This window comes from Pelophylax lessonae, assembly GCF_965119305.1.
Source record: "Pelophylax lessonae genome assembly, chromosome: 9".
In the NCBI taxonomy this organism is placed as follows: domain Eukaryota; kingdom Metazoa; phylum Chordata; class Amphibia; order Anura; family Ranidae; genus Pelophylax; species Pelophylax lessonae.
The window spans coordinates 4,572,685-4,586,353 of NC_138776.1; the positions used below are offsets into that span (position 1 = coordinate 4,572,685).

General features: G+C 43.9%; 1 protein-coding gene across 1 annotated transcript in view; it reads right to left on the bottom strand.

Moving 5' to 3' along the window:
* Positions 1–3,706: 3,706 nt before the first annotated feature.
* Positions 3,707–13,669, bottom strand: part of LOC309564591 (complement C1s subcomponent-like) — a 61,528-nt gene continuing 51,565 nt past the window's right edge. The window contains exon 11 of the mRNA XM_082269239.1: positions 3,707–4,619. Coding sequence (XP_082125365.1) covers positions 3,820–4,619 — 800 coding nt within the window. The 3' untranslated portion in view covers positions 3,707–3,819. The remainder of the gene's footprint in view (positions 4,620–13,669) is intronic.

The following is a 13,669-nucleotide window of genomic DNA, read 5'->3' on the forward strand; positions in this document are numbered from 1 at the left end:
GGAAAGATTTTTGTCATTTTTGTTGTTGTTTTTTAACGCGTAATGGCGGCGATCTGCGATTTTTTTTGCGGTACTGCGACATTGGGGCGGACAGATCGGACCCTTGACTGACATTTTTGACACTTTTGGGGTTACCAGTGACATTTCTACAGTAATCAGTGCTATACATATGCACTGTTACTGTAAAAATACACTGGTAGTGAAGGGGTTAACTTTATTTGGGAGGGAGGGGCTGTGTGTGTCCCTAGGGGCGTGCTTTCTACTGTGATTGGCTGTGGCTTGAGCTGTAAGGACACTGATCAACGGATCTACATAGTAGATCCGTGTGATCAGTGTTTTTACAGCGAGGAGAATGACAGGTGACTTGTTTACACAAGCCGCCTGACTTTCTCCCCCTCCCCCGCCGATCGGCGAGTGACCGGCGGACATCGGGTCCGCCGGTCACACGCGCGGGGGGGTCCGTGACCACGCGGGAGTGGGAGCGCGCCTCCGGGAGCGCGCGCTCGCTCCCTAGACCCTCACAAGCTAGTGACGTAGCCCTACGTCACTTTGCCTGTGAGGGGCTGACTGCCGACGTAGATCGGCGTTAGGCAGTCGGCAAGTGGTTAAAGGTAGATGAGGTCCTCAATAAAGAGGATCTGTCATGCTTATTTCTAATACGAGCAATGTTTGCATTCCTTGTAATATAAATAAAAGTGATAAAAAAAGAAATATATATATATATATGTGATAAAAATAAATAAATAAATAAAGGGCCAGTGTAAAAATAAAAAGTAAAATAAATAAGAAAAAAAAAAACAAATTTAAAGCACCCCGTCCCTCCGTGCTCGCGTGCAGAAGCAATCGCATACAGTACGTAGGTCACGACCGCATACGTAAACGATGTTGAAACCACACACGTGAAGTATGGCGGCGATCGTTCCAGCGAGAGCAATAATTCTATCCCCAGACCTCCTCTGTAACTCTAAGCTGGTAACATGAGTCCCCGTTCACACTAAGGCGACTTGGTCACCTCACAGGTCGCCGTAGGTCGCCTCCCATAGGGAAGCTGCGGACCCGTTCTAATAGGAGCGACACAAGTCGCTCCGACTTAGAAAAAGGGTCCGGAGATTCTTTGGGGCGACCCGGAGCGACCTGCATAGACTTCAATGTTATGAAGTCCGTGGCGGCCGCTCCGAGGTCGCGGCGCGCTGCTCGCACCGTGACCTCGGAGGTCGCGGTGCGAAGTAGCGTCGCCCCTATGTGAACGGGGCCTGAAAGCTGAATGTTGAATCTCATGTTTGTAACTTTATTGTGAAAATTTAAATAAAAAGAATTTTCAAAAACATTGAACATGTAAATTGCGTGCGCAATTTTAAAGCGGGACATGTTATGTATCTATTTATTTATAACATAATCTTTCACAATATACAAAAAAATGTGGGGTAACTATTGTGTTTTTTTTTTTTTTTTAATTTATTAAAGTGTATTTTTTACAAAAAAATTGTGTTTGAAAGACCGCTGCGCAAATATAGTGTTACATAAAATATTGCAATGATCACCATTTTATTCTCTAGGGTCTCTGCTAATATATATATATATATATATATATATATATATATATATATATATATACAGTATCTCACAAAAGTGAGTACACCCCTCACATTTTTGTAAATATTTAATTCTATCTTTTCATGTGACAACACTGAAGAAATGAGACTTTGCTACAATGTAAAGTAGTGAGTGTACAGCTTGTATAACAGTGTAAATTTACTGTCCCCTCAAAATAATTGCTGCTTTTTATATAATAATAATAATAATAATTATTATTATTATTATTAAAAAAATTATTATAATAATATTAATATAATAATATTATTATTATAATATTATTATAATATTATTATGATTATGTTATTATATTATTATTATATTATATTATTATAATATTATTATTATAATAATTCATTTTTTTATTTAAAAAAAATATTAATAAAATTATTTTTAAATATTTTATTGTGATAGTGTGTATGTAGTAAGTACACCCTCACATTTCTGTAAATATTTTATTCTATCTTTTCTTGTGACAACACTGAAGAAATGACACTTTGCTACAATGTAAAGTAGTGAGTGTACAGCTTGTATAACAGTGTAAATTTACTGTCCCCTCAAAATAATTGCTGCTTTTTATATAATAATAATAATAATTATTATTATTATTATTATTATTATTATTAAAAAAATTATTATAATAATATTAATATAATAATATTATTATTATAATATTATTATAATATTATTATGATTATGTTATTATATTATTATTATATTATATTATTATAATATTATTATTATAATAATTCATTTTTTTATTTAAAAAAAATATTAATAAAATTATTTTAAAATATTTTATTGTGATAGTGTGTATGTAGTAAGTACACCCCTCACATTTCTGTAAATATTTTATTCTATCTTTTCATCTGACAACACTGAAGAAATGACACTTTGCTACAATGTAAAGTAGTGAGTGTACAGCTTGTATAACAGTGTAAATTTACTGTCCCCTCAAAATAACTCAACACACAGCCATTAATGTCTAAACCGCTGGCAACAAAAGTGAGTACACCCCTAAGTAACAATCTCCAAATTGGGCCCAATTAGCCATTTTCCCTCCCCGGTGTCATGTGACTCGTTAGTGTTACAAGGTTTCAGGTGAGAATGGGGAGCAGGTGTGGTAAATTTGGTGTTATCGCTCTCACTCTCTCATACTGGTCACTGGAAGTTCAACATGGCACCTCATGGCAAAGTACTCTCTGAGGATCTGAAAAAAATAATTGTTGCTCTACATAAAGATGGCCTAGACTATAAGAAGATTGCCAAGACCCTGAAACTGAGCTGCAGTATGGTGGCCAAGACCATACAGCGGATTACCAGGACAGGTTCCACTCAGAACAGGCCTTGCCTGTTTTCTCAACTTTTGTTGAGAAAATAAACATTCCCCTCTGGGTGATCTCTGTACATTACAATGATTAAAACAACCTTTGTTGCAGATTCCTACCGTTTGCTCTTCTGAAGAAATCCCTGTGTGTTCCTCTGTGCTGAGTGGGTCTAATGGGAATGGTTTCATAATTATCTATCAGCTCTGGCAGCTGCAGAGCACCAATGAGGAAATCTGCTGGGCCTGCATTCATTTATACCTGTTCCTACTGGGAAGATCTCACCAAAAATGAAATTTTTGCTGCAGGGGATGCCAGAAATCTGACTCGTATCTTAGGCAGACTTCTGGGAAAATTGGGGAGCCAATCACACAAGCAGGAAATGATGTTTCTGGGGGTGTGGTCAGTATACATTCTGTGTACAGAGCGCCTCCAGGCAGCCATATTGCATTTTCAGAAAATGACAGCGGCTGCAGATTGAAAAGGAAAGGTCATTTTTAATAACATTCAATTACAATATGATTTGTGTCACATTTATATACGCTATGTTATTTTTTCTTTATTTGCTATTTTTCTTCCACATAAAAGTGGATTTACACTTTGAAGGATCCTTGGTGTGTCGGAGGCTTTTGGTTCCAGCCTCCAGCTGGCAGTTGCGGCAGCACCGGGTTACTTCTTGCCTTTTACAGGAAAGTGTGCGAATTTTATAAATGACGAACAAAACGTGTACAATATGTAAAACAATACGGAAATTATTAGTGACAGGAATAAGTGAGTAATAAGTAAAATATTTATATATTGATTTTATTGTGATGATATTTTTGGATTTGTGCTCACATATCCCGTTTCATATTCATCATCTAGACAGGAAATGATGTCACTTCCTGTGCACCATACTATTCTATTTACAAATCTTCAGCAGTTCGGCCTTCTGCTCGCCGTCTTCCTTCTCCGTCTGCTTTATTGTCTCTTTGATCCACTCCAGATAATTCCTCACTCTGGTGTACATTCCGAATTTGCCACATTCAAGGCCCCAGGAGACAATCCCTCCAAGATATAATCTATTGTCCTTAACTTCTTCGGACAGATACCTGAACATGAGCGGACCGCCACTGTCACCTTGACAGCTATCTTTACCGCCTCCACCTGCGCAGATCATGTTATCGGTAAAGACTTGGTTGGTGACTACCGATTTCTTGCAGTCTTCAGTTTTGCGGACAGAAACAGGAGCATACCGCAGATCTGCGGTTTTCAGTCTCTTGAAATTATCGTGTATTTTTCCCCAGCCTGCCACATACCCGACTTCATCTATATCTGGGGAGGAGTCCGCTATATTTTCCGGCAGACATACCGGACATATACAGGGACCCATTTCAATCCTACGACTCAGCTGGACGAGGGCAACGTCATTGTCATAATTCTGTCTGTTATCGTTATTTCCTGGGATCCATCTGGGGTGGATAATGACCTTCTTGGCCATCACCTCCACTCCTTTACGGTGGAAGACATCACCGATGAGTAAACTGGGTTGGTCATGGTTTTGGACCACGTGGGCAGCTGTGAGGACCCATTGATCGGATATGAGTGATCCCCCTCCGATGTCTCCTGATGGAAAATGGATGACCCATGGGAAGTACCCGTTCTCTGCTGGAGAGCCACCATATATTTTGGAATGGAGCTGCAAGGTGGTTTTGCCACAGACTGGGAATAAAAAGTAGACAGATATTAAAGAGTTCTTAATCAAAGTGAAAAAAAGCAATAAATTCAAATAAAATCATTAATGTCATATCTATGACCCTAAGCTGGCTCACGGCACACCGGTTCCCCTCAGCAATACATATAACACAAGGACTTCTAAACAACCAATAGAATGGAAGTCAATTATATTTGTGGTGGCACAAGGTGAATTATCACACTATGGGGCATATTTGCTAACGGCGAATAGACTGTGCACTTTGCAAAATGCAGTTGCTCCAGAGCTTAGTAAATGAGTTAATGCTTCATTTGGCAAAGAATACCCAATCCCATGCAAGGAAAATTTAAACAACTGCATTTTTGTTTGTGTAGCAGCCTCCTAGGTAGGTGCTAGAGAGTGAGTATAGTTTTTGGCTCTGTCTGCCTATCAGAGGAGCAGCAGGTAAATTCTATATTGCACTCTGCTTAACAAGGAGCGGGATCTGTGAGTTAGGTTTGCTTAATGTGCGGGGAGTGTCCCCACTGGTCCAATGGGGAGGCACATTGGACAGTGGAGGAAACCTGACCAATGGGCACACAGGATTTGATATAACCCCAGTGATTGGCACAGACTGGCTGTCTTGGTGCATTGTGGGGTGTGGTATAAAAGCCAGGAGCACATGTGCTCGGGGTCTTTGGCTGGTGAGCAGAGTCCCGGAAGGAGGGTGGTGGCTGCCTCCTCTTATGCAGTGGTTGGTGTGTGGTCACAGGCAGTTGGCTTGGTGAGCCAGATGTAAGGAGCTGAACCCAGGTCCAGAAGAGCTGACTAGGAGGAGTTGAGACACTGGAGAACCTGAAAAGCAGTATCGTGAGTACAGGGGATCGAGTCTAAGGGCCTGACCAGGAAGGGGGCCACTCCGGAGTAGAGTAGTCAGAGGACAGGTTTTAGCTGGTGGATAGAAAGGGGGTGCTAGGCGAGTACCCTGAAGATAAGTGTTCAAGAACATTACCTCAGATTCATCTAGTGGTGGATGAAGCACTGGAGCAACTGCCCTTGTAGTGTGCAACTTTGAGATGTTTGGGAAGTTGAAGGGGGTTCTTTCCATGCAGGCATTGTGAGGTATGCAGAAATGCTAAAACTTTCAGAACTGCATCCTCTAAATCTAGAGTCACCTCGAGGTCCTATCAGATCAAAGATTTAATTACATGTGGAACAAAGGGGGTTGTGTACCTCTTGGGATGCCCGTGTGGCCTACAGTATGTGGACAGAACCACAGGGGCACCCAGTGTAAGAATAGGTTAACACTTGACCAACATAAAAAAGGGATTTGTGGCACATAGTGTCTCCATATATTTCTGTCTTTGTCACAGTAGGGATCCATCTCTTCTACAGGTTATGGCCGTTGAAAAATGTACACATTGGAGAGGAAGTAATCTTAAAAGGCAAATATCCTGTTGTGAGACCTGGTGGATTTATGACCCACAAACTTTTAATCCATTGGGTCTCAACCTCGAATGGAATATAAACTGTTACATTAGAACAGTTAAAGTGATAAGAAATAAAATATTAAATGCACCCCTACTTGCCAGGTAGAGGTATGGACCACTTTAGGGGCCAAGTAAGCAGGGATGAAGCAGACTATAGGGACACTCATAATGTATTAGTACCTGTATTTGTATTTTAGTGTATTTTCGGTTTTCATGTGTTTAATATTGTTATTTGCATGCCAACAATTTTAGTTTTTTTCAGGTATTTACCAAAACATATTCATGCTATAGTTATATAATGGATATGGTCTGAAAGTGCACACTCTCAGGTTTAATTTGAGGGTATGTACACCAAATCAGAAGAAGGGTTTAGGAATTACAGCCCTTAAGAATAGCCACCCCCCTTTCTCAAGGGACCAAAAGTAATTGGACAATTGAATCAAAAGTAGTTTTATGGCCAGGTGTGGGCTACTCCTTCATTATTTCTTCATTAATTAAGCAGGTAAAGGGTCTGGAGTTGATTCTAAATGTGGTATATGAAATGTGGAATCTATTGCTGTGAACTTACATTATGCGTTCAAAGGAGACTCGTTTCCTGATTGGCCGAAAGGCGAACCCATGCCATTGGCCAAGGAGGAAGAGGAGGTGGGAGGATGAGGCCGGAGGACTCGAGGAGACGCAGGGAGACGCGGGGGACTGAGGAGAAGCCATCGCTGCACATCGGGTAAGTGCACTGGTCACTCTGCATTGAAGGGGGCAAGCTGGTCACTCTGCATTTATGGGGGCACGCTGGTCACTCTGCATTGAAGGGGGCACGTTGGTCTCTCTGCATTGAAGGGGGCACGCTGGTCAATCTGCATTGAAGGGGGCACGATGGTATCTCTGCATTGAAGGGGGCACGATGGTCTCTCTGCATTGAAGGGGGCACGATGGTCTCTCTGCATTGAAGGGGGCACGCTGGTCACTCTGTATTGAAGGGGGCACGCTGGTCACTCTGCATTGAAGGGGGCATGATGGTCTCTCTGCATTGAAGGGGGCACGATGGTTTCTCTGCATTGAAGGGGGCACAATGGTCTCTCTGCATTGAAGGGGGCACGCTGGTCACTCTGCATTGAAGGGGGCACGCTGGTCACTCTGCATTGAAGGGGGCATGATGGTCTCTCTGCATTGAAGGGGCACGATGGTCACTCTGCATTGAAGGGGGCATTCTGGTCACTCTGCATTGAAGGGGGCATGCTGGTCACTCTTCATTGAAGGGGGCACGATGGTCTCTCTGCATTGAAGGGGGCACGATGGTCACTCTGCATTGAAGGGGGCACGATGGTCTCTTTGCATTGAAGGGGGCACGCTGGTCACTGTGCATTGAAGGGGGCACAATGGTCTCTCTGCATTGAAGGGGGCACAATGGTCTCTCTGCATTGAAGGGGTCACAATGGTCTCTCTGCATTGAAAGGGGCACGCTGGTCACTCTGCATTGAAGGGGGCACTATGGTCTCTCTGCATTGAAGGGGGCACTATGGTCTCTCTGCATTGAAGGGGACACGCTGGTCACTCTGCATTGAAGGGGGCACGCTGGTCACTCTGCATTGAAGGGGGCATGACGGTCTCTCTGCATTGAAGGGGGCACGATGGTCACTCTGCATTGAAGGGGGCACGCTGGTCACTCTGCATTGAAGGGGGCACGATGGTCTCTCTGCATTGAAGGGGGCACGCTGGTCACTCTGCATTGAAGGGGGCATGCTGGTCACTCTGCATTGAAAGGGGCATGGTGGTCTCTCTGCATTGAAGGGGACACACTGGTCACTCTGCATTGAAGGGGGCACGATGGTCACTCTGCAATGAAGGGGGCACGATGGTCACTCTGCATTTAGGGGGGCACGCTGGTCACTCTGCATTGATGGGGGCAGACTGATCACTAGTCACTCTGCATTGATGGGGGCACACTGGTCACTGGTCACTCTGCATTGAAGGGGGCACACTGGTCACTGGTCACTCTGCATTGAAGGGGGCACACTATACCTTGATTACTGAAGGCCCCTTTCACACTTTTGTGACCTCAAAGTCACGCAATTTTTTACCGCGTTTTTTGCCGCAAAGCAATGCCTATTACATTTTTCTGTTTGCGCCCCCCCAAAAATGTTGAGCACCAGCCGCCACTGTTTATAACATTTGTATCATGTGTTTTTTTCTGGATTTTCGGTTGATATTCTGTCTCTATCCTATAACATACACCTATGATAAAAATTATACACCCCTCATTTCTTTGTAAGTTGGCAAACTTACACAATCTGCAGGGGATAAAATGAATATTTTCTCCGCTGTAAATGACAAGAATAAATTTGAGACCATTGACTTTGTTAAAATCTGACTTACTCTGCAATGAATTGGACTCCGCCAGAACCAAAGACCAGGAGAACCTTGTTAGGGACTTTCATTTTTAATCCCATTGCTATTTTTCTCTGTAATTGATTTTTGCACCATTTTCTTATCTTTTCATCCAACTATATTTAAAAATGTTAAAATGTTAAGTTGATGCTCTAAGCAAGAGGTTAAAGAATCCTTACCTCTCTGAATTGCATTAATATAAATTAAACTCTGTTCCCTCCCTGTCTGTGTTGCAGTGAGTATCAGAGACATTCTCTAAACATAGAGACATTCTCTAGAGCAGTGATGGTGAAACCTATTGAGCCCGAGTGCCCAAACTTCAACACAAAACCAACTTATTTTTTCAAAGTGCCAACACTGCAATTAAACTGCAGACACCCAGCCACCCAGGTGATGATCGCACACTCCAAAAGGGTTTCAGCACCCACCCGGCTCCGATGTCAGAGGCATATACCGGGAAATTATAGGCCTGTCAGCCCCCATAAGCGCTTAATTTATAAAATAAGGTCTGCAGGTATCGACAGCAGGGTTTGCTCTTGGATACGGAACTGGCTAAAAGGGCGTGTCCAAAGGGTGGTAATAAACAGCGCATACTCAGACTGGTCTGAGGTGGTAAGTGGGGTCCTCCAAGGCTCAGTCCTGGGACCAACCTTGTTCAATTTATTCATAAACAGCATTGAGGACGGGATCAGGAGTTCTATATCAGTTTTTGCAGATGACACAAAATTGGGCAGGGCAATAACTGCACAGCATGAAGCAGATATCCTACAGAATGACCTGGACAAAATTACAGAGTGGGCAACGACATGGCAAATGAGGTTTAACGTGGAGAAGTGTAAGGTTTTGCACTTGGGGACTAAAAACATAAAAGCACAATACACGTTAGGGGGGGAACCGTTGGGGGAATCAAAAATGGAGAAAGATCTGGGAGTCTTGGTTGATGATAGACTAGGCAATAGCATGCAATGTCAAGCGGCAGCTGCCAAAGCCAGCAGAATATTAGCATGCATAAAGAAAGGGATGTATTCCAGAGATAAATCTATAATCCTTCCACTTTATAAAACTCTGGTCCGACCACATCTGGAGTATTCTGTCCAGTTCTGGTCGCCAGTCCTCAGGAGGGATGTGTTGGAGCTGGAGAGAGTCCAGAGAGGGGCAACTAAACTAATTAGGGGATTGGAGGACCTTAATTATGAAGAGCGTCTGCAAACGCTTGATTTATTCTCCCTGGAGAAGAGACGCCTGAGGGGGGACATGATAGCAATTTATAAATATCTCAATGGTGATCTCAGCATAGAAAAAAAGCTGTTCAGTCGAAAGGATTGCATGAGGACTCGAGGGCATACAATGCGATTAGAGGAGAAGCGTTTTAACCTCAGGCAACGGGGAGGAGGGGGGTTCTTTACTGTTAGGGCTACAAGAGGTGGTTTCTGCGGGAAGTATGGTGGCTTTCAAAAGACTCTTAGACGTACATCTCAAGGATCAGAACATTCAGGGGTATGAGAGATGATTACAGCCACACACACCTACACAGGTTGAACTGGATGGACTATTGTCTTTATTCAACCTCATCTACTATGTAACTATGTAACTATGATGTCCAGTGTCGTTGTGCCTGGCAGCAGTTTCCCCTTTTGTTGGTGCCTTTGATCACCCTCCTCACTTTTGATCATGTACTCTCACCATCATCCTCATGCTCCTCTCTGGCTGCTTCAAATCCAGGGGCTGCTCTCTCCCCCCTGAACCACCTCAGCCTCCGCTCACTCTTGTCTCCACACTCCTCTCAACCTTGCTCTCCCTTCCCCCTTAGCCATTTTTGTTTCCTGGGCTCCAGGCTGTCCCTGCTCTTATTTTCTCGGGGCACACTGAGGCTGTAGTTTTTAACTGATTAAAATGGAGCCATAGTCTTCAGGGACTACATGTCTCATGGTGCACTTGTCCTGGCTCCTCATTGGTGAGGAATCAGAGTGGCCAGCGATCCCTGCAAGAGCCGCTCTGTCCAAGTCCTGCGCTGCCCAGTCCCTTCTCCCCTTGTCACAGTGCGGGCAGTGTTGGCGGCTCTCGTGTGCCTACAGAGAGGGCTCTGCGTGCCAACTGTGGCACGCCTGCCATGGGTTCGCCATCACTGCTCTAGACATTCTCTAAAATCTTAATTATTTTGAGTGCAAAGCATTCTCTGATTGAACAAGGTGGAGTGGCGATATCACAATCTACATCTCATCCTATCAGAGAATGCTTTGCATTCATAGAGAAAACAGAAAGTGTTCTCGGAATGGTGCCCATGCCAAGCTGGTGACCTCCTGTGTTCAGAATGCAGCAGGACAGCCGCTCAGCACAGGACCTCAAAGCTAGTGGAGACCATTGTAGTTATGGTGCTTACTTCAGTGATTTTCAGCATCTACAGCAGCCTTTTTCAACCAGGGTGCCCAGGCACCCTGGGGTGCCTTGAGGCTTTCTAAGAGGTGCCATGACAAAATGTTTAATAATTGCCCCAAAATTGCATACAAGCTAGTGGGTGGATGAAACCTGCCCACAAAGCCAACAGATTTCATTGTACACAATTACAACCTTCTACCTGCCAACCTTAGACCAATGACATCATCAGTTGATAAGGAGAATGTCAGTTTCCTGCAAATCATCCTTGTTTGACCCTCCCTTTCCTCTCTGCATCAGCTTTGGGCTCTCATTAGCTAAGTATTGGAGAAAAACTGAGGGAGAGGAGAAAAACTGGAATACTAGTAAGGACTAGTCTGCAAAAGTGTATTGGCTTTTAAATAATTCACCTCTAACTTTGGGTGTCCTACGAGTATTGATGTTGCTGCATTATGTAAAACATTTATAATAGTTTTTACATTTTAGAATGGGGTGCCTCAAGACTGTCCATAATTATTGGAGGGTGCCTCAAGACTTCCCATAATTTTGGAGGGTGCCTCAAGACTGCCCATCATTTTGAAGGGTTCCTCAAGACTGTCCATAATTTTGGAGGGTGCCTCAAGACTGTCCATCATTTTGAAGGGTGCCTCAAGACTGTCCATCATTTTGGAGGGTGCCTCAAGACTGTCCAAAATTTTGGAGGGTGCCTCAACACTGCCCATAGTTTTGGAGGGTGCCTCAAGACTGCCCATACTTTTGGAGGGTGCCTCAAGACTGCCCATGATTTTGGAGGGTGCCTCAAGACTGCCCATAATTTTGGAGGGTGCCTCAAGACTTCCCATAATTTTTGAAGGGTGCCTCAAGACTGCCCATAATTTTGGAGGGTGCCTCAAGACTGCCCATGATTTTGGAGGGTGCCTCAAGACTGTCCATAATTTTGGAGAGTTCCTCAACTTTCCATCATTTTGGAGGGTGCCTCAAGACTGCCCATACTTTTGGAGGGTGCCTCAAGACTGCCCATGATTTTGGAGGGTGCCTCAAGACTGTCCATAATTTTGGAGAGTTCCTCAACTTTCCATCATTTTGGAGGGTGCCTCAAGACTGCCCATACTTTTGGAGGGTGCCTCAAGACTGCCCATGATTTTGGAGGGTGCCTCAAGACTGCCCATACTTTTGGAGGGTGCCTCAAGACTGTCCATAATTTTGGAGGGTGCCTCAAGACTGTCCATAATTTTTGAAGGGTGCCTCAAGACTGCCTATAATTTTGGAGGGTGCCTCAAGACTGCCCATAATTTTGGAGGGTGCCTCAAGACTGTCCATCATTTTGGAGGGTGCCTCAAGACTGTCCAAAATTTTGGAGGGTGCCTCAAGACTGCCCATACTTTTGGAGGGTGCCTCAAGACTGCACATAATTTTGGAGGGTGCCTCAAGACTGCCCATAATTTTGGAGGGTGCCTCAAGACTGCCCATAATTTTGGAGGGTGCCTCAAGACTTTCCATCATTTTGGAGGGTGCCTCAAGATACTGTCCATAATTTTGGAGAGTGCCTCAAGACTGTCCATAATTTTTGAGGGTGCCTCAAGACTGTCCATAATTTTTGAGGGTGCCTCAAGACTGTCCATAATTTTGGAGGGTGCCTCAAGACTGTATATATTTTTGGGGGTGCCTCAAGATGGTCCATAATTTTTGAGGGTGCCTCAAGACTGCCCATAATTGTGGAGGGTGCCTCAAGACTGCCCATAATTTTGAAGGGTGCCTCAAGACTGTCCATAATTTTGGAGGGTGCCTCAAGACTGTCCATAATTTTGGAGGGTGCCTCAAGACTGCCCATAATTTTGGAGGGTGCCTCAAGATACAAGACTGTATATATTTTTGGGGGTGCCTCAAGATGGTCCATAATTTTGGAGGGTGCCTCAAGACTGTCCAAAATTTTGGAGGGTGCCTCAAGACTGCCCATAGTTTTGGAGGGTGCCTCAAGATTGTATATATTTTTGGGGGTGCCTCAAGACTGTTCATACTTTTGGAGGGTGCCTCAATACTTTCCATAATTTTGGAGGGTGCCTCAAGATACAAGACTGTATATATTTTTGGGGGTGCCTCAAGATGGTCCATAATCTTTGAGGGTGCCTCAAGACTGCCCATAATTTTGGAGGGTGCCTCAAGACTGTCCATAATTTTGGTGGGTGCCTCAAGACTGCCCATAATTTTGGAGGGTGCCTTAAGACTGCCCATAACTTTGGAGAGTGCCTCAAGATACAAGACTGTATATATTTTTGGGGGTGCCTCAAGATGGTCCATAATTTTGGAGGGTGCCTCAAGACTGCCCATAATTTTGGAGGGTGCCTCAAGATACAAGACTGTATATATTTTTGGGGGTGCCTCAAGATGGTCCATCATTTTGGAGGGTGCCTCAAGACTGCCCATAATTTTGGAGGGTGCCTCAAGACTGTCCATAATTTTGGAGGGTGCCTCAAGACTGCCCATAATTTTGGAGGGTGCCTCAAGATTATATATATTTTTGGGGGTGCCTCAAGACTGTTCATACTTTTGGAGGGTGCTTCAAGACTGTTCATATTTTGGAGGGTGCCTCAAGTCTGTCCATAATTTTGGAGGGTGCCTCAAGACTGTATATATTTTTGGGGGTACCTCAAGTCTGTAATACTTTTGGAGGGTGCTTAAAGACTGTCATATTTTGGAGGGTGCCTCAAGACTGTTCATAATTTTAAAGGGTGCCTTGGCTGAAAAAAGGTTGAGAAACACTGATCTAGAGCGATCTTGCAGGTGTAGTATATACATAGTTACACTGGTCCAATTTGGAACAATGTACTGTA